The 24,419-nt window shown below is 51.3% G+C and overlaps 11 protein-coding genes across 11 annotated transcripts; 6 read left to right on the top strand and 5 right to left on the bottom strand.

Annotated features, from left to right (window-relative positions):
- Positions 1-730: 730 nt before the first annotated feature.
- On the bottom strand, positions 731-2,188 carry GLRG_08621 (FAD binding domain-containing protein; the record flags this gene model as incomplete). Its single annotated transcript, XM_008099521.1, has 1 exon — positions 731-2,188. The coding sequence occupies one exon, from the start codon at positions 2,186-2,188 to the stop codon at positions 731-733; it is 1,458 nt and encodes a 485-aa protein (XP_008097712.1).
- A 593-nt stretch (positions 2,189-2,781) lies between these two features.
- Positions 2,782-3,810, top strand: GLRG_08622 (uncharacterized protein; the record flags this gene model as incomplete). The annotated part of the gene is made up of 2 exons (XM_008099522.1): positions 2,782-2,829; positions 2,890-3,810. The coding sequence occupies 2 exons, from the start codon at positions 2,782-2,784 to the stop codon at positions 3,808-3,810; spliced, it is 969 nt and encodes a 322-aa protein (XP_008097713.1).
- Positions 3,811-4,112: 302 nt separating this feature from the next.
- On the bottom strand, positions 4,113-5,993 carry GLRG_08623 (multicopper oxidase; the record flags this gene model as incomplete). The annotated part of the gene is made up of 1 exon (XM_008099523.1): positions 4,113-5,993. The coding sequence occupies one exon, from the start codon at positions 5,991-5,993 to the stop codon at positions 4,113-4,115; it is 1,881 nt and encodes a 626-aa protein (XP_008097714.1).
- Positions 5,994-6,468: 475 nt separating this feature from the next.
- Positions 6,469-7,471, top strand: GLRG_08624 (fasciclin domain-containing protein; the record flags this gene model as incomplete). The annotated part of the gene is made up of 2 exons (XM_008099524.1): positions 6,469-7,266; positions 7,445-7,471. 2 exons carry the CDS (start codon positions 6,469-6,471, stop codon positions 7,469-7,471), a joined length of 825 nt encoding a protein of 274 aa, XP_008097715.1.
- A 3,257-nt stretch (positions 7,472-10,728) lies between these two features.
- Positions 10,729-12,125, top strand: GLRG_08625 (uncharacterized protein; the record flags this gene model as incomplete). The annotated part of the gene is made up of 2 exons (XM_008099525.1): positions 10,729-10,805; positions 10,907-12,125. 2 exons carry the CDS (start codon positions 10,729-10,731, stop codon positions 12,123-12,125), a joined length of 1,296 nt encoding a protein of 431 aa, XP_008097716.1.
- Positions 12,126-12,438: 313 nt separating this feature from the next.
- GLRG_08626 (uncharacterized protein) lies at positions 12,439-14,432 on the bottom strand (the record flags this gene model as incomplete). The annotated part of the gene is made up of 6 exons (XM_008099526.1): positions 12,439-12,887; positions 12,942-13,487; positions 13,552-13,980; positions 14,041-14,080; positions 14,148-14,244; positions 14,308-14,432. 6 exons carry the CDS (start codon positions 14,430-14,432, stop codon positions 12,439-12,441), a joined length of 1,686 nt encoding a protein of 561 aa, XP_008097717.1.
- A 433-nt stretch (positions 14,433-14,865) lies between these two features.
- GLRG_08627 (major facilitator superfamily transporter) lies at positions 14,866-16,469 on the top strand (the record flags this gene model as incomplete). Its single annotated transcript, XM_008099527.1, has 5 exons — positions 14,866-15,181; positions 15,243-15,448; positions 15,525-15,819; positions 15,880-15,982; positions 16,043-16,469. 5 exons carry the CDS (start codon positions 14,866-14,868, stop codon positions 16,467-16,469), a joined length of 1,347 nt encoding a protein of 448 aa, XP_008097718.1.
- Positions 16,470-16,856: 387 nt separating this feature from the next.
- GLRG_08628 (glutathione S-transferase domain-containing protein) lies at positions 16,857-17,586 on the bottom strand (the record flags this gene model as incomplete). Its single annotated transcript, XM_008099528.1, has 2 exons — positions 16,857-17,396; positions 17,455-17,586. The coding sequence occupies 2 exons, from the start codon at positions 17,584-17,586 to the stop codon at positions 16,857-16,859; spliced, it is 672 nt and encodes a 223-aa protein (XP_008097719.1).
- Positions 17,587-18,280: 694 nt separating this feature from the next.
- Positions 18,281-18,847, top strand: GLRG_08629 (uncharacterized protein; the record flags this gene model as incomplete). Its single annotated transcript, XM_008099529.1, has 2 exons — positions 18,281-18,338; positions 18,399-18,847. 2 exons carry the CDS (start codon positions 18,281-18,283, stop codon positions 18,845-18,847), a joined length of 507 nt encoding a protein of 168 aa, XP_008097720.1.
- A 447-nt stretch (positions 18,848-19,294) lies between these two features.
- On the bottom strand, positions 19,295-20,677 carry GLRG_08630 (uncharacterized protein; the record flags this gene model as incomplete). The annotated part of the gene is made up of 1 exon (XM_008099530.1): positions 19,295-20,677. One exon carries the CDS (start codon positions 20,675-20,677, stop codon positions 19,295-19,297), a length of 1,383 nt encoding a protein of 460 aa, XP_008097721.1.
- Positions 20,678-22,891: 2,214 nt separating this feature from the next.
- GLRG_08631 (uncharacterized protein) lies at positions 22,892-24,046 on the top strand (the record flags this gene model as incomplete). Its single annotated transcript, XM_008099531.1, has 1 exon — positions 22,892-24,046. The coding sequence occupies one exon, from the start codon at positions 22,892-22,894 to the stop codon at positions 24,044-24,046; it is 1,155 nt and encodes a 384-aa protein (XP_008097722.1).
- Positions 24,047-24,419: the final 373 nt, after the last annotated feature.

A 24,419-nucleotide genomic window follows, 5' to 3' on the forward strand; every position in this document is an offset into this window, starting at 1 on the left:
GGCAGCTCTCATCTTTCCAACAGCGGAGACTCACATCCTCGAGTATTAGGAAACATTAAGATCCCCGGTGAGTTTACCACCTTTCCTCATTGAAGGGAAACAGCAAGATCCACGAGAAGCTACCGATGATGTCCCTGCTGAAATGTCTCGGGGACCTGGTCGCCGGTCTTCAAGCCCGAGCCCAGCCGGCAATCGGCGATCCTCAAAGAATGGAGCTTGCTAGATAATGGAGTCTACCGGAGGCTCGGCAAGTTGCGAGTTTCAAATGGCGGCTAACAAGAGATGGAAGCATGTTGCCACTTTGCTTGCTCTACGTGGCGCCGAAAGCTTCGCACATCGCTTTTGAGTTCACTTTTCCTCGGAGGACTCTTCCGTCACACACCCAGGACGGTATCTGATCACCAAAGGGGGGGGTAACAGGTAAAGAATACCACCATGGAATATGTTCAGCACGATCATGCCCATATCGTCTACCTAATTGACGTTGCTCGGCGGCGTTTCCTTGCCAGAGACAGAAAACAGGGCCGAGCATCCGTCTACCCACAAGAGTACGTTTGCATCAACCTTGGCACGAAAGCCGGACAAACAGGCTTTTCTTATTGTCGAGATGAGTTTCCGGTTCCCCCAAAGGGTAGCGAAAGCCAATTCGACAGTGGTGGTTTACAGTTCGCGTTTCAGTTTCAATGCTAATTGTATTGCAGTGCTATCATCCATGTAGATTTCGGCGGCATCACAGCTCCTCCTGCAGACCAACTCCCCGAGGCAGCTTGAATCCGCCCGGAACCTGTCTCTGGAAAACCTGCTTGGGATCATACTTCCGGCTTGTTGCAATCATTTCCTCCAACGTGCTGGGGCTACGACGAAGCAGCGGGCTTTGCCAACTTTCAGCGTAGGTCGCCTGCAGGTAGTTGCGGTAAACACCCATCTCCTTTGCCTTACGCTCGGCACCCTCGACCAGGTCTTTCACTGCCTGCTCAATGATATCATCGCTAAACCCCTCATCGCCGTCGACAGAGACTGCCAGGTGGATGTAGATGAGGTTGCCTTCCGTCTGGATGGGGCCCATAGAGTCCAATGCCCCACGGCGCTCGGCCATGACGGATGGAACTGGCTGATGGGCCATGGCAACTGAGAAGCCACCGAGATCCAGGTAACGCTGGAAGGTTTTGTTGGCCATTTGGAAGAATTCTTCCATCATTTCCTCGGAAGGTGCGAAGCTGACGGTGGCGAACAGCCATCTTTTTGGGTATGTCGCCAACGCGGCGTACTCGCGAGAGACTGATGTGACGTTGTCGACGCGAAGAGTGTTGGTTGGGCCACCTGGGAATAGCGGCTTCTGAGCGATGTTGAGAAAAGGCTTGAAGACAGCCGGCTCGATGACAGGTGGGGCGCTCTTGGTATACTGCAAGCTGTTGCCAATAAACCAGCTTCTGGTGGCGTTGCTGAGAACGAGGTTGTTGATGTAGTGCACGTAGGGGTCGTACGGTTGCATCGATGCGAGATCCGCATGTGCCTTGAAATGCTCCTTGCGGGTTGAGATATCGTGGAACGTCTGGCCTCCCCAGAACTTTCCCTGGGGGAACGCTTGCATGGTGATGGCCGTGACGACCCCGAAGTTGTTTGCGCCGCCTCTGAGGGCTTTCCACAGGTCCTTGTTCTCTTGCTCGTTCGCATGAACGATGTCACCACTGGCGAGGACAACCTCGAAGTCTTCAACCAGGTCGCAAATGAAGCCATAGCGAGGCGAGAAGAACGAGGTACCGCAGCCGAGGACTGCACCGCCCACACCAACACCGGCGACTCGAGCGCCCAGGGTGCTAAGGTCGTATGGGTCAAGTTGCTCAGTGACCTGATCCCAAGTCTGGCCGGGGCTCACGACGATGGTCTTTCGATCTGATGAGACACCGGAGGCCGGAAGACGAGCCAGGTTGATCAAGACTCCGTTGTTGATGCTTGCGGCTCCCTTGTAGGGAGTATGCCCGCCGCCGCGGATGGCAAACTTGCAATGGTTCTTACGCAGCTCAAAGCCCCGAGTGAGAGATCTCACCGCGATCGAGACATCATTAGATGACTCGGGAATGACAACGCAGGCCGGGCGGGTCTCTGCGTTCTTGAGACTGAAATACGAGCCGACCGACGAGTTGTAAGCTGTGTCGCGGGGTATCAACACATTGTGGCTGCCCATCATCTCGACAAGTGCTTCACACTTTCAGAGATAATTAGGAAGCCGAATACAAAGAGCTAATTAGTTTAGAGAACTTACACATGATGTTGAAGACGCAACCGCGTCTTCCACTGCTGCAGCAGAGTTCAGACTCTCATGCAGGATCCGGTTGCTGGATGCCAGCTTCGAGAGGTTGAGCACCCACTGTTGTAGACCTGCACCAAACATGATTCAATATCTTGGAGTTTTACGACGACTGGCAGATTGCAGGATTGCGGTCAGATGGACTTGGCATAAGTGGACTCCAGAGGAAGCTGGATCATACGTCAACAAAAGGTACTGGGCAATTGCCCGAGTCGGCGACATGGGTGTTGTCGAATCGCCGAAAGCTTAGTTAGTACGTTCACCAAGTCTTGGGCGGTTCCGCCACCCCGGGGAAGCACGGCGGCGAACGAACAGCACCCTGTGACGGACAGTTAGGAGCATTCACCGGCCCCGTCAGCGCTGGATACACGCTGGCCTGTCTGCGTGTTCATATTACACCAGGCAAAGGCATTTGAAATTGAACTGGAGGTCTGCTATTCAACGACGTCACTTCACACACACTGCTTGCCAAAATGCCTGGTCTTACTACTACCGAGATTCATAACGTCGCATTAGTTGGGGTAAGGAAGCATCGCTGCGTGGCGTGCGGGCGAGAACGGAATACTGACTTGTATGGGCAGAAAGGATATGTCGGAGGATACGTCTACGACAAACTCGTCGACGCCGGCTTCAACGTGACACTCCTCTCTCGCTCGAACCCAGACAACAAGGTTAACGTCCGGGTCGTAGACTACGAATCCACGAAAAGCCTCGCAGAGGCGTTGGAGGGCCAAGATGCCGTCGTATCGACCATCTCGACGGCAGGCTGGTCGCACCAGTACAAGCTTATTGACGCCGCAGTCGCCGTAGGCACGGTCAAGCACTTCATCCCCAGCGACTTCACCGCGCTCTCAACCAATCCTCATGTTGCCAAGTTGCCGTTCTACAGAGATGCGGTCGGCATCCAGGACTACCTGCGGAAGAAGGCAAAGAACGCAGACATGAAGTGGACCATCATTCAGACTGGCCCCATTATCGGTTGCGTGCTGAACGGGGCGTATGCGTACAACTTCCAAGACAGGACTGCGCTTCAAGTGGGCGACGGGAGAAACGGTAGCCACAAAGTCAGCATGACGCGGGGCTACACCATCGGAAAAGCTGTTGTCTCTATCTTGAGCAAGACGAAGGAGATGGAGAGCGGGCCCATTCACATCCATGATGTTGTGACGTCTCAAAAAGAGATACTTGAGATTGCTCAAGAGAAGTCCGGCACGAAGTGGTCCATCTCTCACGTCGATGCGGAGGCCAAGCTCCAGGAGGGTCTGGGCATGTTCAAGATAGCTGGAGAGGAACCACCTCCCATCTTCGCGACGTTTCTCGTCATCCACTACACCATTTTTGGTGGCAAATACAAGACCGACTGGGATGGAGAGGGTAACAAGGCTCTTGGTATCCCCACTTTATCAAAAGAGAAATGGGAGGATCTGATTGCACAGAGGGTTCGGAACGAGCCTATTGATGGTGGACTTCCGTGGAATTCCGCACCCAAGCCAAGGAAGTAATGTTTTACCACCTGCGTGCCAATGTAAACCGCTGCATACAACCATTCCATTCCAGGGATAGAAACGATTTAAAACTTGAAGGATATCAAACTGTTCTATTCAAACTGTGCTAACCAGTAGGAGAATGCAAGTGTCGGTACTGTGATGCCAAGCAGAGAGAGAGACAACCACCAGGCTCAAGGAAGAACACCTCCAGGAGTCTAGGAGTCCAGGTAATGATGACTACACGCTGGGCTGGAATGCAAGTTACATGACAAAACTTGTAGCAATTTCCAAAAAATAATGGACCTGATAGCGCTTTGCTACGAGGGCGGAGAGAACCCGTTCCATTCGCGGTACTCCAGTGGGACCTTCGGAAACTGGTCAATGCCGTCCATCAAGACAATACCCATTCCTCCAGCCTGGTGAGTCTGCACATGACAGTGCAGAAGCCAAGCACCCGGATTTGTAACCTGATATCTCACGACTGTCCAGACAGCAGGTGCGTTACCGGCAATGTCAGGTGTGGTAAACGTGTCGAGATGAGCTGGGTTCTCGAAGTTGAACGACCCCGCCGGAAGGCTTCGTTCAGCTTCTTCTACACTGCTCCACGGAAACCTCCCGATCCCAGAACCAAGAAAGAACACCTTGTTCCCATGCTTGTGAATGGGGTGACTTTGAGCAAACGGTCCCTCGGTCTCCAAGATCATGTCTACCCAGTCACCAACTGGTGAAAGAATCACCAGCTCGCTATCGGGTGCTTTGGCAGGCACCTGGAAGAGCATGGGCGGATCCAGTTCTTCTGCCGTTAAGTTGTACAGCTCATGGCCAGAAAGACTCCACTCGTACGCACCATGAGGGCGACCAGGCTTTCTCAAAACCAGCTTGACTGTCCGTTGAGGTCGCCTAGCCGGTCGCTGTTCAGGATACGGCCGGCCTTCTTCTGGTCTGAATGAGCGGATTTGGTCGATCAGGGGCTGGCCCGCGTAATTCATCTTTGGCTTTTGGTGACGCGGTTGGTAGGCAGCATCGCCATACGTCATCTCTGCAAAGCCCCCGAGGATTTGGTTCAAAAGGCCATTGGCTATTCCGATAGTGTACCGCGCAGGTTCCTGGTCAAGCTTCACCAAGACTGACACCCGGTTTCCGTTGCCGACGTACACGCGATCAGCAACTACTGGGTGAATGTACTGCCCGTCCACTGCGTAGATGTGAAGTTCGTGGTTGTCGATAGAAACTTGCAATGGGTAGAGGCCGCCAACGTTGACAAAAGTCAGGGCCGCCCAGCCCAGTTCCTCATCGACACTGAAAGTGAAGTTGCCTTTGGGGTTTCTTCCCCCAACGCACTCCCTTACAGCATGCGGCGGGAGCTTCCCAAAATCTATGTCATAGTCTCCCTGCAGCGCTTGAATCGGTGGCACGCAGCCTTTTGCTGTCATGTGGTTCTCACCGAGGTCTTTCAGCATCTTGAGGATGACGGGATTGGTCATGTTGTCCAACGTGGTCTGGTCCAAGCAGTATTGAGATCCGAGTCCGTTGACGATTATGGCATCGGTGCAGGCCAAGTCGAAGTTTGCCGTTGTTTCGATGTGGTAAAAGTCGTCAAACTTGTACTGGCTCCAGTCGGCAAGTAGCAGTGGCTGATTTCTCGACTCGGCCGCGCGCATGGCTTGTTCCTCAGATTCATCACGGCTGATGAGATGGAATGGTCTCTTAGCTTCGGGCGATGCGTCTACGATGATTGCGCCATAGAGGCCATCCATCAGCTGGCCCTTGGAATGGGCGTGATAAAAGAAGGTCCCGGCCTCCTCTGCCGTCCATCGGTAGAGAAAAGAGGCTCCGGCATGGATTTGGCGCTGCGTAAGCCCAGGAACGCCGTCACTCCATGGCGTCGTCCGTTGCTCTATGCCATGAAAATGCATCGTGGTGTCTTCTCGTAGATAATTCCGCACCAAGAACTCGACATCATCTCCCTGACTGAGCCGCAGTGTGGGGCCTACGAACGTCCCATTGACGAGAATGGCATCTCTTGGGCCCACACCGATTACGTCCACCTTCCCAGAGGTGATGTGTAACTCGAAGCGGACAAACTGCCGGGCTGGTGATGTTTGCTTGGCATCATCCAACTGGAGGGGAATTGGTCCTTGGCACCAAGTAGGAGCCCATATACGCAAAGCGCACGAAAGAACGGTCATAAGCTGCATGGTGACGGGTCTCGGAAACGAAGCTCTAGGAGTCATCGACCAAGAATAGCTCGCCACGTCGAGAGTTGGTGGTTCGGGCGATGCTAGGACTGGAATTTGCTCCCAGCTACACGCCCAGATTAGGTATTAGTATGGTTAAAGGGCACGCTGAGCCATATTCGGGGCACTGTGGCGGTGGTAAAGGCGGCAATCAGATACCGACCAGTGCGTTTCGGCAACCTGCCCGGTCCCTATCATCCCCACAAACTTAATCGTAACATGACCAGACAGCTCTGGTGGACCCGGCTAGGTTCTTCTCATTATAGGTCGAAACATTCAACTTTCTTCGTGATCAATATTCAGAGGCCAGATTCTTCGCGTTATTCTGGCTACGTAAAAAATGCATTTACGAATCCTGTCAGCGTTCGCCATTCTCCCCTGCTTGGCTGCGGGAGGGTCGCTGAAACATGTCCTCGCTCATCATGGGTCACTCACAATGCTCCATGACCTCTTAGTGGAGCTAGATCTTATTAGCATGTTCGAAGAGGCAAGGAACTCGACGCTCTTAGCGATGAACTACGATGCTTTCGAATACCTCGCCAAGTGGGGCATGAACCTGAGCTCGATCGATCCAGAGTTTGCAAGAGGCATCATGAAGTACCATTTCCTAATGGGCTCCTACGATTCGACGAATGCCCTGTTGGGAATCGAGACGCAGCTTGTTCATTCCGTCCTCCGACCACCAATCCTCACGAATGTTTCGGACGGTGCCGTGGTCAAGCTGACGGCTGACGATGATGAGGGCCCATTTCGAGTAGAATGTGGGATTCAAAAGGTTTTACCCATCGTCGAAGCCGACATCTACTACGACTCGGGCGTATTGCACACAATCGGCGAGAACCTCGTGCTTCCCCATAACCTGTCGGAAACAACCAACTTGGGAAATCTGGACAAGTTCTGGAGCCTCCTGCAAAAGGCTCAGATGAGTGAGCTATTAGAATCTCTGCAAGACACGACGATTATGTTGCCAAGCAATGAAGCGGTGGAGAAATGTATCTCTCAACTTGAATCTGTCACGCTGGGAGATCTCAGGGCTACTATCAACAACCACGTAATCCCCAAACGCGTCCTATACCACACGGCTTTTGAAACGAGCGGTGCTGAGGTTACAGCCTTGAGCGGTCTCAAGCTAAACTTGAGCCGTGACTCCGCGGGTCGCCTCTTCGTCAACCAATCGCGAGTTTTGAAGCAGGACGTGCTCATCTATGGTGGTGTTTCACACGTCTTGGACAAGGTACTTCTTACACAGCGAGGTATGTGTCTAAAGGAAAAGCCAGCTTGAATATTACAACTGACGTCTTCGATAGACTCTGGCTTGAAAGCCGAAAGGGATGATCTGTCGTGGTATGCGATGTCCTTGCGGCGGTACGAGCGTTATTGGAAGAATGCAATGAAAATTATTTTTGAAGCAGCCTTACTCTTCGTACTCGGTGCTCTGATTATCCAACAAGTAATTAGGTGGATAACTTGGACGTATGAACGAGACTTTGGAGGCTGCATCACCAAAGTGTAGTCGATGAAACATAATCTAATTAGAGCTTCAATTGTGCGTTACTGTGTGCCAGTGATGACAGCAATCAAGTCCATAGTAATGCACAATGTCTGACATGTCCCTGAGCTCCATACACCATCCCCTTAGGATGACCAGAGCAATGATTAGTGATTCGTGCACCGCAGACGGTTATCGACTTGAAGGACTGCATCCACAAGGCTTTTTACTGAAGTAATACCCTTGCCTCAGAAGTCATCCCTCATGTCGAGACTCTCTGAGGTACACAGAGTCCTGTCAGCCGTGATAGAGAGTAATGATAACATGTTTTAGGTATTCTAGTGTTTTGATGCCAACATTGGGATTGGCTACACGGAGACCGGTGCAAGCCCATCGGCTGAATGATCAGGTGGTGCCCCTTTGAGGCAAATGCCTTTTGGTGTAACCAATCACACGATCCCCCGCTTAATCTCAACTCCAAAAGATCCATTAGGTCAGTAACCAACAAGAGGAAAATAAGTTCTTGCTAAAGTTTTACTAAGACTTAGATTACGGCAAAAGCATTTGTCATTTGGCAACTAGCCTTCGGAGACTTTCCTGCTCAATCGCTGACCTACCTACTCCAATGCTCGGCAATCTCTTAAACAATTACGATGGGATGAAAGACTTCCCGAGGTGACGGTGACTATTCGCCGAAGTCTGAGATGTGAAAGCTTCTCAAAGGGAAATAATAGACTTGCTGGCTTGTAGACAGCGGGAGTAGCTAACTAATATTAAGTATAGACGGCTAGACATCGCTTTAGTCTATTCTAGTCCGTCCTCGTTAAATAGTAAACCATACTTGTCCACTAGAGTAGGGTAGCCCTACACAGCAGACTTATTAGTTCTCTTAAGAGTCTACACCTAAATATCAAATCTACCTTTATTAGTAAATCTTAACTAGTTTACTTATAATAATAATAATAATTACTCTTACTAAAATTACATAGAGCTAGGCCTATAGTATTATATCTTTCCTATAGGATACTTTTACTAGCTTACGCCTAATGGTTAAATACTTTGGTATTATACTGACACTATTAATATAGACTTCCTAGTGGCTATTCTAGATCCTATAGGAATAGCTAGGTCATAGTAGTGTTATATAAATACACCAGAGTATTATAAAGTAACATAGCGCAAAGGTAAAGCGTAAGAGTAAAGCAGTAAGAAAGGCAAGTAATAACAGGGAGCTGAACAAGTAACACAGGACAATATAGATAACTCAGTATTCTATTGAGGTTGATCTTCTATCTGGATAGAGGGTCTGGTGGTAGTGGTATATATACCCTATAGAGACAAGAATGTCTACGTGCCTGTTGGGTATCTGGCTACTGCACTAAGATATCTACCACCATATAGCATTTGTACTGTGACAAGCACAGCCCTTTAAAGCTGTTAGAATTAAGGTATCTACAAACGCTTATTAAGGTATAAGATCTTAGGCATAGAATTAAACAAGAGAAATAGATCTAGTGCAAGATAAATAGGTATATTATAGATTGTATTTCTAAAATAGAAAGATTCTGTAAACTATCTTTTCCCTGCCTATGTAGTCTATAATATAGATTCTTATACTCTTTTGTTACTGTCTATAGGCTGGCTTTATTAATAAATAGATATTAGTATTTTAAGATAAAATATTTATAGATCCCCTATCTTATTATATTAATAGCGTCTAAGTTAAATAACTAGAAACGTATAGAGTATTTTATTATTATTAAGACTGATAATAAGATTTATATCTGTAAGGCTGGTTGTCTATTGTCTTGGCGATCTGTCCTGCGGTCACTGCTACGATAGCAGAACGAAGCTGGCATCTTTACGGTCCAACCGCGTAAAATGTCCAGCAAGACCTTTGTGTTGCCTTGCGCTGATGCTTATTATCCTTCTAGGCCTTCTTTCTATTGTATTTGTACCGACGGGACACTTCAAGTTCAATAACAATGTTTCCTTTAGAAGGCTCCCTGTAATTCATTCTGTTTAAGTATTGACTTACCCTACTGATTAGGATGGCTTTCAACTCACTTACAGATCACTATATTACCCTCTGCGTTTCTCTTGTTGGGACGACACTGTGGATGTGGAACTTATGGTGAACGGCAAGATTGGCCCCCAAAAAACTGCACAGTGTCAGGCACGCTGGTCTTCGAGTTCAACATTACCAATGCCACAACAAACTTGAACGCAACCGCGTGCCTGTGTATTTTAGATTACTCTTTCGCTAGTTGAATAGCCGTAATTCTGCTTGAACCACCTGCTGCATGCTTTTCCAAGGAGAGCAAAGGCAAACAAACACTCGCATTCCTCTCCATGGTTTCGTCTCTCCCCCATCTTAGTATACAGTCATTTGATCAGAGTAGTAAAGGTTTTTTTAGAGGACCTAGTCAGATAATATCGCAACGCACCGAGAATGCATTAGATCGAGGGCACAGTGCTTTATTAGTTTTAAGTATAATTTACCTTTCTATTAGCCCTAACAGCTTAGCCACTACCAACAAGACAGCCGCTGGATAAGTGAAGCGCGCTTACATGGTCTTAGGACATTTAATAATAGATAAAATACAATTATCTCTACCCACTTGTCTGCAGGACCCCACTTTAACTAGGCATCAATACGATTTAATTAGCACCGTTAGCTTAGCATGTACCTAATCATCCCTTACATATATAGGTACCGTGACCCCTCGCGAGGTCTAGACAAAGCTAGTAAGCCAGTCTAACGGCAAGAGGTACTACGGCCGCTGTAAGAGGTATAGTGTGCTGGCAGAAAGCCAGGGTCAGTCGTGTACATAAGCAGATAGTTGAGGGGCAAAGAGCAGCAAAAACGGTAGGTAGGTAGGAGGTAGATAGGCTGACTGGTTTCTATATTAGGCTTAGCGACAAAAGTACCTACTAGCCGCTTTTGAAAACATACTAGCCACATTTGGCTAGCCTGCTTGATAGCTTTGTCTGGACCTCGCGGGAGGATACGGTAGTTAGATAATCCCCGTTCCGGCGTCACTACCTCAACAATCGGACTGCCTGGATTGTCAGCCGCCTCTGGGATCCGGCGACGAATCAGGGTGCATTGCTTGATTCGCCATCTCAAGTTTCTTGCTTCTCTCTAACCATACTTTCTCTGTAAGGCGCTGCGTGACAAACGAGTATCTGCTGGCCCGCCCAACCATGTCCGCAACGGTGGTCGCCCGCAGGCGGAATATCCAATGCAAAAACAAGGTGAAAACAGGTTGTGCTACCTGCAGGTCAGTCTAAGATCTCATCGCCGCCAAGCCGTGATAGTGAGGCTCTAGGCGGGCAGTAGGCTTTGAAGTGAATATTTGTGCTAACTTGGCCCCTATGATAGGATAAGAAGGGTCAAATGCGACGAGAACAAGCCGTTCTGCCAAAAATGTCTCGGTACTGGCCGTACTTGCGAGGGCTACGAGTCTCCTTTCCGACTCGTGTTCACTGGCAAAGCCACAGATAACTGTTCTTCCGGCGGTAGCAATTCAGGGGCTGCTAGTTTACGAATCATCCAGCCCACATTGACCGGGATCGAGATCGCCCCGCAGGACGTCGAGCTCCTCGGCCGCTACTTCTCAACCAAGACCATGTTTGACGTGAAGCTAGGCCTCAACGAAGAAGCCAGGCAAATCCTCCAAGCCAGTCTAAATGACCCGCTAGTTCGCCACGCAGTCTCGTCCCTCAGAGCTCTTCGGCAACATCTCGAGGCGTGCGGAACTGTTGCACTGTCAGTCACGGGGCGGACTCCGAGCATCGCTTATGACTATGGCCTCCAGCAATACTGCATGGCTTTAGGGGGGCTCGCATCGAAGCTGTCTTTCCCGGGCCCCCACGGACTGAAGTCGGCGTTACTCTGCTGTCAGCTGTTTATCAGCATTGAGCAAGTGCGCGGGAACTACGCCGCCATGGCCCGTCACATTATCCAGGGGCTCAGCATCATGCATGAACATAGAGCCAGGCCGTATCTGGTTGATGGCAAATTGATGCCGGGGTATCACAAGCAGATGCCTCTGCTCGACGTTTTCATCATCAAGCTGTTCGCCGCACCTTGCAAATTCGCGGACCCTCCAGCAGCAGTCGATATCAGCGGGACAAGGACGGCTGTGTGGTTGACTCCGCCGCATCAGCAGTCCGCTGAATCTCGCAATCTGCGTACGATTGCACCAGATATACGAACGGGGCTTACGAGGATTGCTCTCACAATGCTTGAGTTCCTCGACAAAGTTTCGATTTGCAAATCATCGACGAGCGCTCTCCAACTCCTATCCGAGAGGGCATCTCTCATGGGCTTGTTAGAATTGTGGCTGATTGACCTTGAACTGGTCCTGAAGGATACTAGACCTCAACCTGAACCCCTTTCAGTGTGTTTCCTGCGCTTCTTCCATCAGACACTGAAAACTGTTCTCTTGGGGGCTCTTGAATTCTCGCCGGATCGAGATGCGGAGCTGCGGACCGAGATTGGCAGGTTACATCCTATAGCCAGCACGATAGATGAAGGCGTCAAGGCTTATAGAACAGGAAGTGGGGTTAGAAGTGGCCGATCGAAGGGAACTTTCTGATGTATACGCGGATACACTTATGGCCAGGTGCACGATATTTTTAAGCCACGGAGAGTCCGGGCAACTGCTGGTCAGCAAGGTATACACAATAGTCTCGTCAGAAACGTGAGTCTTGCGGAGGGACAATCACGCCCATGTCTACATGCATCCTATGTAATCATGTTGTAGATAATGAATTTCAATCGGCCATTTTCTATGTCTCTGGAGTAACTCTTGCACAAGCCAGTTAATATTTTGTCTGGGATGGCTAGGGGTAAAGCTCTAGCATGTTACATCCTCACCTTTAGGTGCCTTTTTCATCCCCTCCTGCTCCTCAGTTGCTTGCGACTGGGGTCACCGAAGCCTGGGCCAGCTTCTTGTCTTCACCCATCATTTGACCCAGAAGGTCGCCGGACTTCTTAACCGCCTTCTTAGCAGCCTCTTCCGCGGAGATGAGGCCGAGAGAGCCGTGAACCATGTTCAGGGCACGGCCGTCGATGGTGTCAGAGGTGAAGGTGTCGATGTTAACAGTGTCCTCAGAACGCACCATCTCTCGAGCACGCACAGTGTTGAGGATGCGCATCTCATCAGGCGTGAGGTATGCCTCGAGTTCCTTGTGGCTCTTGGCGCGGCCGGAAATCTGAAGGTCCTCAACTCGCTTCAGGACAGCTTCGCGCTTGGCGGCGTCCACGGGCTGAGCAAAGGCGCTTAAGCAAAAGTCAACTGTCTTGGTAACCTCTTCTTGAGTAAGCTTGCCATGGGTGTCGGCTGTTCCTTGAATGACTGCAATTTGTCAAAAACACGCGGGTTTAAACAGGACAGTTTAACTGGACTCACTAGGTCGGAAGTGGGCGAATGCACGCTCGAAACCTTGCTCATCCCAGTCGCTGAGTACAGGTTCGTCGTGCTCTCTGATCTGCTTGAGTGCGCTCAGGACAATGAGCAGGAAGCGGGTGTAGCCCTCAGAAACCTTCTTCGAGTGCCACTCGAGAGCTTCGTGCTCGGTACACTGGCCCTTGATCGAGGCGCAGATAGTTGCGGCAGCCGAAAGTCCGCTAGCAACAGCCAGATGAACACCCGATGAGAAGAAAGGGTCGATGAAGCAACCGGCGTCACCGACGATGCGGGTGTTGTAGCTTGCATAAGACGAGGCGCTATAGGACCAGTCGGAAGCGGACTTGATCTCGTCAGTAACGAGCGAGGCGTCCTTGAGCATTGGTCCAAGGATTCTGGGCACGGCCTTCAGCATTTCCAGATAGAAAGCCTTGCCACCTGGAGATCCCATCTCTCTCTTTTTGCGGGTAGCGACCTCCTGGTTGATGACCACGCCCACCGACACGGTGTCGTTGTGCAGAGGGATGAACCAACACCAGCCGCTACCATCTGGAGTTGGAAACATCAGAATTATTCCCATCAGACCGAAACGCGGGTATGAGAGATTGCAAACCTGATAGAGCCTCGAAGTACGGAACACCCTCCTGTGGCGTCCCGACACCGTACCGTCCGGCACCCTTCCAGTAGCCCCAGCTGGCAACGTTCTTGAGACCCTGGTTGAAGTGGCGGTTCTTGAGGTACTTGGTGCTCATAATGCCCAGACGGCCACTGGCGTCGATGAGATAGTCGAATTTGATCACGCCCGTAGTGCCATACTCCTTACGCGTCCAGGTAGCCGACACAGGGCGGCCAGGATCCACGGTCTTTTCATCGGCAGTGGTCGGGCCCTCGTGTGGCGTGAACTCTATGGTCGAGACCTTGACGCCATCGAAGATTTGTGCGCCGCTCTTGCCCGCGTGCCGGAAGATGAGCTCATCGGACTCAGAACGGATGACGTTCCAGGAATAAGCATTCGGGCCACCGGCACCGATGAAGTCGGTGTCTGTTGGATGTTAAGGGAGGTCAAAATGCCAGTGCATTTTGCAACAGTCTGTCAACTTACAAGCTGGGTCCTTGTTGTTCAACACAAATGCGGCACCGATCTATGTAGACAAGACAATCAGGCATTGTTTTCAAAAGCGTATTGGGAACCTTCTTTGATGTAGCTACCTTCTTGTAGAAGCCGTGCTGAACGAATGTCTCGTCGAGGTCAACAAATCTGAAGAAGTGGCGCAAGGATGGGAGCATGCTCTCTCCGATATGGTATCTGACGATTCTTGTTTTAGAACTGATTTAACGCTCGACAGCTGATCTGTATGCTGGAGCTCACCTGGGGAACTTGTCGCCTTCGAGGACGACAGCCTCGATTCCTTCCCGAGCCAATGCCGAGGCAGCATACGACCCGGCTGGGCCACCGCCGATGATGAGAACTTTTGCGTACTCTGGGATAGACATTGTGAAATTCCTTTTTGTGAGTATATATGATTCAATGGAATAGAGATCGGTGGTCTTGAGGACTTGCAGTACATGAGTAGATCGATAGAAGAGCCAGGCAACCTCATATAAGTGTCTCGATTTGATGATGTGCACTCTACTTGAAGTCCCCGACGATTTCCCCACTAGCAACGGCGTCCGAGAGCGGCCACGTCCAATGCGGACGGAAATAGGTCTGTATCACTGGTACAGGGCTGATGTGGTGTTCGTCGGCTGTACATGCTTATTCGGGTCCAAATCGGGTCGGGGCCTTTTTTCTGGTCGGTATCCGTTGGATCCCGTCCCATAAAACGGCAGATCCTCAGGTAAAATGGGCTTTCAGCTCGTTCTATTTTGCATCTTTACGACTCACACCTTGTAAACCAAGCAGACAAGAACGCCATCAGCCATCATCATGGACGACGTATCTCGAACTCAAAGCTTCACTTCGACGGACCACAGCACCTCGAAGATGGGCAAGGCCAGTATCAAGTACCCGCCGCCCCAAGGCGACTCTGTCGAGACCTTGCAGGTGGAAGAAAGGCGGCAGCAGATGAACGAGTATCCTGAAGGAGGACGGGAGGCCTGGCTTGCAGTCGCCGGCGCAACGGCCTGCTTGGTCGTGTCATTCGGATGGGTCAACGTCATTGGCGTCTTTCAGGAATATTACCAGTCGCACCAGCTGCACGATTACACGCCGTCTGAAATCGCTTGGATTCCTTCACTTCAGAGTACGTCGCACTGCCCTGCAAGCACAATCCGTATGTTGTTCCAACCTTTGATCTCGAGCAGTTTTCTTCATGTTCGCCGGCGGCATCTTCGCCGGCAAGGTCTTTGACGACTTCGGCCCCCGCTACCTCCTCGTGGGCGGCACCTTCCTGCACGTGCTGGGCTTGATGATGACCAGTATCTCCAAGACGTACTACCAGATTCTGCTGAGCCAGGCAGTCTGCTCCGCGATTGGGGCGTCGATGGTCTTTAGCCCTGCATTTTCAAGTGTACGTCGCTGTCTTTCTCGGTGCAGGTAAACGTAAGCCCACTAACGTGACCTTTTTCTTTCTCTCTGCTTTTTAGGTATCGACCTGGTTTCTGAAGAAGCGCGGCGCCGCACTCGGCATCGTTGCCGCAGGCTCATCCCTCGGTGGTATCGTCTTCCCGGTCCTCATCATCAACCTGCTCCCCCGGGTTGGCTTCGGCTGGACCCTCCGCTGTTGTGCCTTCGTGATTCTGGCGCTTTTGTTGTTTGCGAACTTTGCTCTCACTAGCCGCATCAAACCTACGAAGCGTCCTCTGGAGTTTGCGGCATTCGTCCGGCCTTTGCGAGAGCCAGCCTTCGCGCTGTGGACTATCTCGGTCTTTTTCTTCTACTGTGAGTTCAGGCCAAACGTCCGTCTCCGCCGTTTTACTCGAAACTGAATCTTCTCTCGAGGGGGCATGTTCGTTCCTTTCACGTTCATCGTCGCCCATGCCACGGCTCACGGCATGTCGCCCCACCTAGCGCAGTATCTTGTCTGCATTCTGAACGCTACGAGGTAAGAAACCCCTATTCATCTCCAGTTGAGAGTAGCGATTAGCTCATATCTAAATTCTAGTCTTTTCGGTCGAACCGTGCCCAACGCCATTGCTGACAAAGTCGGGCATTTTAATGTAATGATCGTCATGGGTGCCTTGACATCAATCCTGATCCTCGCCCTTTGGCTTCCCTCAACCGGCAACGTACCCATAATCTTGTTTGCGTCGCTCTTTGGCATCTCCTCGGGCGCCGGCATCAGTCTGACGCCCGCACTCTGCGCTAAACTCTCGCCCATTCGAGACATTGGTGTCCGCAGTGGTACCGTCTTCACAATCTCAGCGTTCGCAGGGCTGACTGGGTCTCCTATTGGTGGTGCCATCATTTCAAGAAGCCAAGGTTCATTCACCAATGCCATCGCCTTCGGGGGCACGGCTTGCGCGATCGGGACTATGCTGTTCGTGGCCACGCGGGTCGCCTTTGTCGGTTGGAAGCCAGAAAAGGTTTGAGATTGCTGACAGGAGAGACATCTATTGGGAAATATGGAATGTGGCTCGGCTGTCTTATTAGTTTATCAACCATCTGTTGCTCCATTCCCTGCCCCGAACCTTGTCCCACGACCTGTAAGACATCGCCCCCCTTACGTTGCGCACCACACAATCCTGAGAATTTGAATCTCACCCTTGTGACTATTTCTCCCCAGTATGAGTTCATCAGAAATTTCTTGTAAAAGCGTGTTATCGTAGTCACTTCCGACGGTTAATATCGCCCCATAGTGAATCATCTCCCTATTGGCCACTCGCTGTGACGTCCTGTTTCATCAGATTCTTCCATATTCAAGACGCGTTGTGGTGATACATTTTTTCTTCTGATTATCAGTCTAAGTTCATGTTACACTATTTACGTGCAGCAGCCATAGCTTCCTTGTCAGCAGCCAGCAGCTTCTGGATCGCTGGCCTGTTGATAACGCGGTCCCACCACGCGCTTACAGCCTTGCGACTTTGGATGACATCCCCATACCCGCACGCAAAAAGTCTTTGAATCATGGGGATGTAGTAGATATCCACCAGAGTAAAATCCTTCCCAGCCATATACTCTTGTTTTTGCAGAAGACCTTCTGCCACATTAAAAAACATCTCAACCGACTTCAGGGCAGCTGAAACGACAGCCTCGTCGGCAGGCAGTCCCATGAACTTCTTGGCGAACTTCTCAAAGCCAATTTTACCAGCGGGGTCAGAAAAATAGTGCATTTCTTCCGACTGCGCCTGGTCAAAGAGCGCCGTGGCCTCGGCGTCGGAGTCCGTTGGCAAGAGTGGGAAGGAGTACTTCTTGGCAAGGTACTTGCAGATTGCGCGGCTCTCGTAGAGAGTAAAGCCGTCAGGGAAGGTAACAACGGGGATCTTGCCCCACGGGTGACGCTTCATGTTCTCAGGGGACTAGGAGCAGCGTCAGCGACATGGGTACAGTTTTGTACATTAGGAATGGTTTACCCACCTTTTGCTCCCCCTTCTGCAGGTTGACAAGCACAAGCTCGTAATCGGTGAAGCCGCCCTCGGAGAGCGTCAGACGGACTCGATCGGTGTTGGTTGAGCCGCGAGCTCCATACAGAGTGAAAGCCGGTGCCATTTTGGATGATTGGTGGAGTAGTCTCGACACGAGTCTAGGGCTATTGGTAACGAGCTTAGACATGAGCAAGGAGAGTCGTGCTTTGGAGACCTACTGAGGGATCAAGCCAACCACTAGGTATTTTAAACCGATCAAAGACGGGCTGTGAGCCGGGTGGTAGAGCAGGGGTCCTGCACAAGACATTGGAGATGACAAAGACATCAACATGCAGCCCTTTCAACGGCGGTATGTGGTTGGTCGGTTCGCTCTCTCAACCTGATCGGGCTAGCGTCGGCGTTTGCCGCCGGTGGGCGCCGTGCCGCACGGCCCGTGAGGGATCCACGCAAGGCTCAACTCCTGCAATACCCCGCCATAATTTGTTGGAGCTACCGTGCTAGTGATGAGGGTGCCTGGGCTGACTCCCGGCTGTCGGCTTCCGGTCCCTAGTATCGGGCTAACAGCGGACATCAACGTAATCCGATCCCGCAACGGCTTTATCATCGTCGTGCTCTCGCTCGGCGTGTAAGCCGTCGGCAACCGGACGACTAAGTGATAACCGATAACGGGACTCGGCCATTAGATATTTACAGTCGCGATGAAGGCCCAGCGGTACCCAAAATGACTTCAGGCATATTTGTCTAGACAAAAAATCTACCCTGCAGCCTTCTTTACATTGATTTATACAACGGGTTGATTGAACATACTACCTCTTACCATGACGACCTCAGAGATACTGCGTTTCATCAGCGTCTTCGCATCCGCCATTCATACAGGTACTCAATGCCCTGCCACGGTCATGTATGTGCATAATCAGATTGACATTTGCTTCTCAGGCAGCCAATTTAGCCTCTCATTCGTGTCCGGAGCAGCTCTGCTGGCCTCTCCCACTAGCGACGAGGCGAACCTGCTCACACAATTCAGAGTCATCTTCCGTCGAGGCTTTGTCTTGTGTCCCCCGTTTGCTGCCGTCGCCACCCTGGCCAACCTCGGCAATGCTCTCATCAGCTGGCTATCTCATCATGAAGACGGCGGGAACACGGCACTTCGCTTCTTGATTGCTGGATTAATTACGGCAAGCCTTGTCCCTTTCACGCTGATGTTCATCGTCAGCAGCGAAGGGCAGCTGTTGGAAAAGGCGGCTGAAAGGGTTGGAGAAGGGAAGGAGAAAAACCCTGCATCTGCTGCCCAGACCAGAGACTTGATCAAATTATGGGCCCGGCTCAACTACATGAGAACATTCTTCCCGCTGATTGGGGCGCTAATCTCATACACCACTCGATAAGAAACAACCCAAGGGTGATTTCCACTGGGAACTTGACTCAGAGGGACTGATCCGTGAATGTTTTTGGTAGGCTTTCGACAGTGCACAGGCTGGGACCACGTATGTAGAACTACAATACTAGGTTATCACTATCTTGTCGTCCACAAAAAGTGCCTCACGTTAGGGTTCCCATAATACCATTCAGTGGGACTGAAAACACGTTGGCGCTTAATATATTTTCCGAATAATTTCTATGTTCATGTAGACTGTGATGGTGTACCCATTGTGCTGACTTAGCAGATATGAAATGAAGAGCGTCGACATTTACCATGAAGTTGTACCTAAGTTAAACCACTGATGTCGTATTATACCAACACTTAGCTTAAGATGCGACTGGCCATATGTTCAGGTTAAATCCGAGGATGACAGTTTACCATGTATCTTCGTATTCTACTCATTTCTCCTTCACTAATTCATCAAACCCAAACCCAACAGCAACTCATCCTGAGTTGATTTAAGCAGCGCCGCGATACTTTCCTTCTCGAAATATGCCTCATTGTACACAAATTGAAGTCTCATTGCGCCCTGCAGCGTCCATAAGTGCAGCAAGATGTCCGGCGAATACAACGTGATGCCCAGCCAGGCATCCTCCACCTCCACCTGAGCCTTACCACCATCGACGCTCTGGTAGGATGGCTGGATATATTTGTCCATGACGCCGAAGCTAGACAGCCCAAGAGAGCTGGGAGCCTCAGCGCCTGGCGGCGGCGAAGTCATCAGCGCCACCATGTCGTGGCCCCAGAAGCGTGGCAGCTTGCGTAGGAGCCCCGTCTGGTCCGGCTCGAGGTATCTCTGCCTAGCAAGCCGCGCCGTCTCTAGGAAGTCGTCCCCCAAGGTGAAGACAGCGGGGACGGGTATCGCCAGCGCGCCTACAAGAGCTGTCGCGGGGTACTTGGTCTTGTCCACCCACTTGCGGACGTCGTGAATGGTGACGGCGCTCTGGATCGACGCAGTCGAGTTGACCTGCTTGCGCAGCGCGGTGGAGACGGCTGCCTGCACAGCAGCAGTGACGGTGAAACCCAGCTCCTTGCACCGAGCCACGATGCGATCCGACTCAGACACGCTGAAGGGCGCATAAAGAATCTTCGGGTCGCCGCATGGTTGCTTGGTGCTGTTGTCGTGTTGGAGCTTCACGCCCGCGAAGCTGGCCATCCAGCCACCCAACATGGATTTGAAGGTGTTTCTGTCGGCGTCTGTAGCAACGGGGATGTCGGCGAGAATATTGAGTGGTGGGACCAAGTTATGCGCCTCATCGCCGCCGAGCTCCGGGTTGTTGGTAACAGATGCGGCGTCTGCCAAGGCCTGAACGAGGTTGCTCATGGCAGTGTAAGCGCCGATCCCGTCGAGGTGGGTGTGAGGGGCCAGCAGGTAAAGCTCTTGAGTTTGGAGCAAAACATGGAGGGCAGCGCGTCCGGTGAAGTTTCGAATGGGAAACATGTCGCGGGTCGTGCTGAAAGTGTCGTGGAAGTGCAGCGATTCCTTGAGCCAGGGCTCGAGCTCTTTCTCATCGGCCACGGTGTAAATCCAGCGACCGTCTCGGACGATGGCCGACAGGAAAGGGTTGATGCGACGGAGAGCCTTCCATGCTGTTAGAATATCTTTTCTCAGGTCGATACCGGTCGCCTTGATCTTGGCCATCACCGCGATATGCCAGTGTTGGCCATCAGTTGCACCAACCCCACCCTCTCCGGCGAGGCGGAAGAAGTTTTCCATGTCGTCCAGTGACCGTTCATAGGTTCTAGACGACGTCTTCGCCCATTGCAAGTCACTTTGCTCAGCTGTTACAGCCATCATATTATTGTCTTTTGCCGGCGTGTTTTGGTATTTGGACTTGGTGCAATGAGACAAGCATGTTCAAATAACAGGGCCATGGTCAGAGCGGAGCCTGTTCTGCTGCTTAAATGCTGCGATTTAATACCGTTACAGATTGGCATCGCTTGAAGAGGCTGTTCGGGATGTTGTGCTTGACACCGGACTCCGAGCCGGTAGTGGTGTGAGTGTCGCAAACCGACATTGACCGAGATAGCTGTTGACGCTGTTCTCATGGCAAGGCTATTCCTCGGAAGGGCTCCATTGTTGCGCAGTACGATCTTTCTCCGACAGGGTCTTTTGCTTACTGTCCGCCTCCTCCCTTTGGCAAGGCGCTCTCTGGAGTATACGTCTTCAACGACAGGCAAGGATGCCATTTTTGAAACCCTGCTTAGCGGCCTCTGGTGGTAAGATCCGGTTGCCTGGAGAAAGGTGGGATTGAAAGTGCAACTGAATCTCAGGTTGGTACTTAGGGTTTCCAAGGCTTCTTCGGTTTGGAAATGTGTGCGTACAAGTGACATGTCTTGGAATCTTTTGGCTCTTGTATGCCTTGGCAGCGGTAGGGTGTAAATTGCAAGTGTAGTTTTGGTATTTTTCAAGTCGAAATCACCGCTGCCATCGCCGCCACCCCCACTTGCCTGTGTCAGACACTTCCTTTCGAGGGCGGAGACAGTCCAGCAAGCTTCCGAGATCAATATCCAACAGCGATACGCATCTCAGACCCGCGTTCCCGCGTTGATGTTCTCCAGCATGTTAACGATGTGACGCGACCACCAGCCAATCGGAGCGTTACAGCCGGCCAACTAGATCGCTCCTTTTGCCCCTTGCCGTCCGTTTGACCGTCTCAAATCCACCCAGCACGCGATCTCAGAATCAGACACACTTTTCAGCATCATCACCTGAGCTTTATCATCTCTCTGCCAGCGACTGGAACATATCCATGTGGTAAAGCGCCAGTTGGAAAATAGGTATGCAGCATGTGTCGGATGGTTTCGCTGGTTCATGTCCCCTTAGGGTTAGCTTTGTTCACAAAACGAGACAGATAACATCTCCGCGCTTACTGGTTCGTGGGGGGCTGAACATCAAGGATGTTGCTGTTGGGCAACAGCCCTACAGAAGTGAGGAGATACAGTACGGCAGCCTACAAGGCCTTTCCTACTTAGGATAAAAAGATGAGATAAATACGGTATGGTGTGCTACTAAACCCACTTGTGATGATTGTTGATAAGGTCTGATTAATGATATCAGAGCGGTTTAGGAAATATATCCGTACTGCACCCTACCGGCCTACTATGTACAAGATTTAACCCCAGCTCTTGCTTTTTACAAATTCCGGCTTGTTTCTACAGGCCAGCGCCTACCTATTATTGTCAGCGCCTGCCCACCTGCCTACAGTTACTAGCGTCTACCTAAAGACTCTAGGAGTTGATAGGTATTTTAATCTATTTAAGAGCAAAAAATTTAAAGTTTACTACTAAGTAAAGCCAGCCAATTAAAGTGAGATTCTCTTAAGGGTAGGTGTACCTAGCAGCCTAAGTTGACTTTTAACACAGTCAGCCCTGCAGGCTGCCGTAATACAGCCAATAATATTCTTGTAAATACGCCAGGGCAGTCGTCTAGCCTAGGTAAGCGAGACGGAGGAACGGATACGTAGGATTCAGCTCTCCCTTGAAGACCGCGTGCTTCCGAGGGATGGATTTCGGCTTACTCGCCCGGATCAGCGAGTCCTTGGGGCTGTGAAATAGGTTCCACAGCATCCCAAGGTCGAGTCCTGGACGTCAGCCGCAGGACCTAGCCGCATACAGTACATACTCCGTATTCGTATTCCGCCGACAAATCCTCGTTGTCTAGGATTGTCAAAGCAGCAGCAGGTACTTTGGGACGAAGCTGCTGTGCCATGCGCTGTGGGGGTCTCTTCCCTCTGCTTACTATTATCCTCTTGGCCTACTTTCCCGGCCCATCAAAAGCTTATCGAAAGGGTATGGCCCCACACGCAAACGACCTTGACAGGGAACCCAAAATGATTTTTCGGGGTCCTGATGGGGGCTGAACAGTATTCAGTTATGTATGCGGGGTATTATCTATATAGTATGTAGTAAAGGTCCACGGTAAAGCATGATGATCCCCAGCTTCGGAGCCACGTCCATTAAGCCATTGTATGCCAATAACCACGTGTTCTGTATACCACTTTTACTCATGGCCGACTCAGGAGATAAAAGCAGCGCCAGCACTATCACCGTCGCCGACGTGCGACCTAAGAGATCAGGCAAGCTCCGCCAGACGTGCGACCCGTGCAGCGAAGCCAAAGTCAAGTGCGACAAAGGGAACCCGCGCTGCGGCCGCTGCGACAGGCTGTCGTATGACTGTGTCTACAGTCCCGCAAGACGCATCGGCAGGCCGCGTCCGCGGTCCCGGCGCTCCCCAGAGCATGACGGTGGGGCATGTCCAGCCCCCGAGACTTCCTGTCGACATACTCGCGAAGACGCCTCCGTGACGACTGATGAAGCAACCAGCAAGAAATGTCCGACACCAGCGTCAGCTCAACCGCCTTCGGCTTCAGGCCAGCCTGCTCGACAACAGACACCAACGTCGCGGCATATGAGCCTAGACTTTGACGAGCCCTTGCCAGACAGCCTCTTCAACGACAGCCACTGGGGCGTACCCATCAGTACCAGTGCTGGCACCAGCGTCGGCTCCGGTTGTAACGACAGATGCAGCACCAGGAGCAGTACCAGAAGCAGTGCGAGGGGCAGCACACGAAGCACCGATATCCATCACAACGCTAGCACAAGCATTGGAGGCCTCATTAGTATCGGCCGCGAATTTAACTCTACACCAAATATGGACGAAGGACGACGCAACCCTTACGAATACGACTGCGCGACCGTGGCTGTCGCTACTCTCGGCGCTCTCGCAGCAACAGGGCTCGACGGCCAGACAACGGCGGCCGCCGAGGTCCTCGCCGACCAGATACCTCATGCATGTCGACAGGCCGCACGAATATTGGTTTGCCCGTGCTCGGCCGACATGGATAGAGCGCTGCTGGCGGCATCACTCGCAGCCGCGATTCTCGATGTTGCTGATACCGCCCTGCGTGCCCTCAAGCCGCCGGGGCGGGCGCTTGAAGACGAGCAGCACACGGTGCTGGCGCTCGGTACCATCCCAAACATCTCCCGCGTGGTCACCCTCTTCACACACCGATACAGCGCTACGCAGGTTGGTCGGCCGCCAGAGGCTCTTTCATTGCTTGCCGCTTCGTTGAGGACCACGCTAAAGACTATGGCTGAGGACACGACGAATCGATTCCTTGAAGGCGGTACCACTTCTTCCTCTCATCAAGGGGGCAACTAGCAGTAACTTTGTATGATGATTAAGTGAGGTGATACTAGGAGGTGAATAGATCATATGTGATGTAACGGCATAGGTTGCAGTTATTATTGCGCGTTCGTAGTTATTCTGAATCACGTACCAGCTCTGCTCAATAATGAAAGAAGCTTCAACAGACAAGGAAGGCACCTCCTGTACATGAAAATAACAAGTATAATGAATCAAATGTCATCGAACTTTTGATTAGTAGTGTACTGTTGTTGACACGCGTTCTGTTGTTGTACATGTTAGGCGTGGACGGCATGGATACAATTATTCGAATTTAGGTTATAAGTAAGGTTATTCTGACTCAAATTCCCGAGTTCTGATACTTCGAAGACAGTCTTGCCTTCCAAGT

The sequence above is a fragment of the Colletotrichum graminicola genome, assembly GCF_000149035.1.
Source record: "Colletotrichum graminicola M1.001 genomic scaffold supercont1.42, whole genome shotgun sequence".
Taxonomy (NCBI): Eukaryota; Fungi; Ascomycota; class Sordariomycetes; order Glomerellales; family Glomerellaceae; genus Colletotrichum; species Colletotrichum graminicola.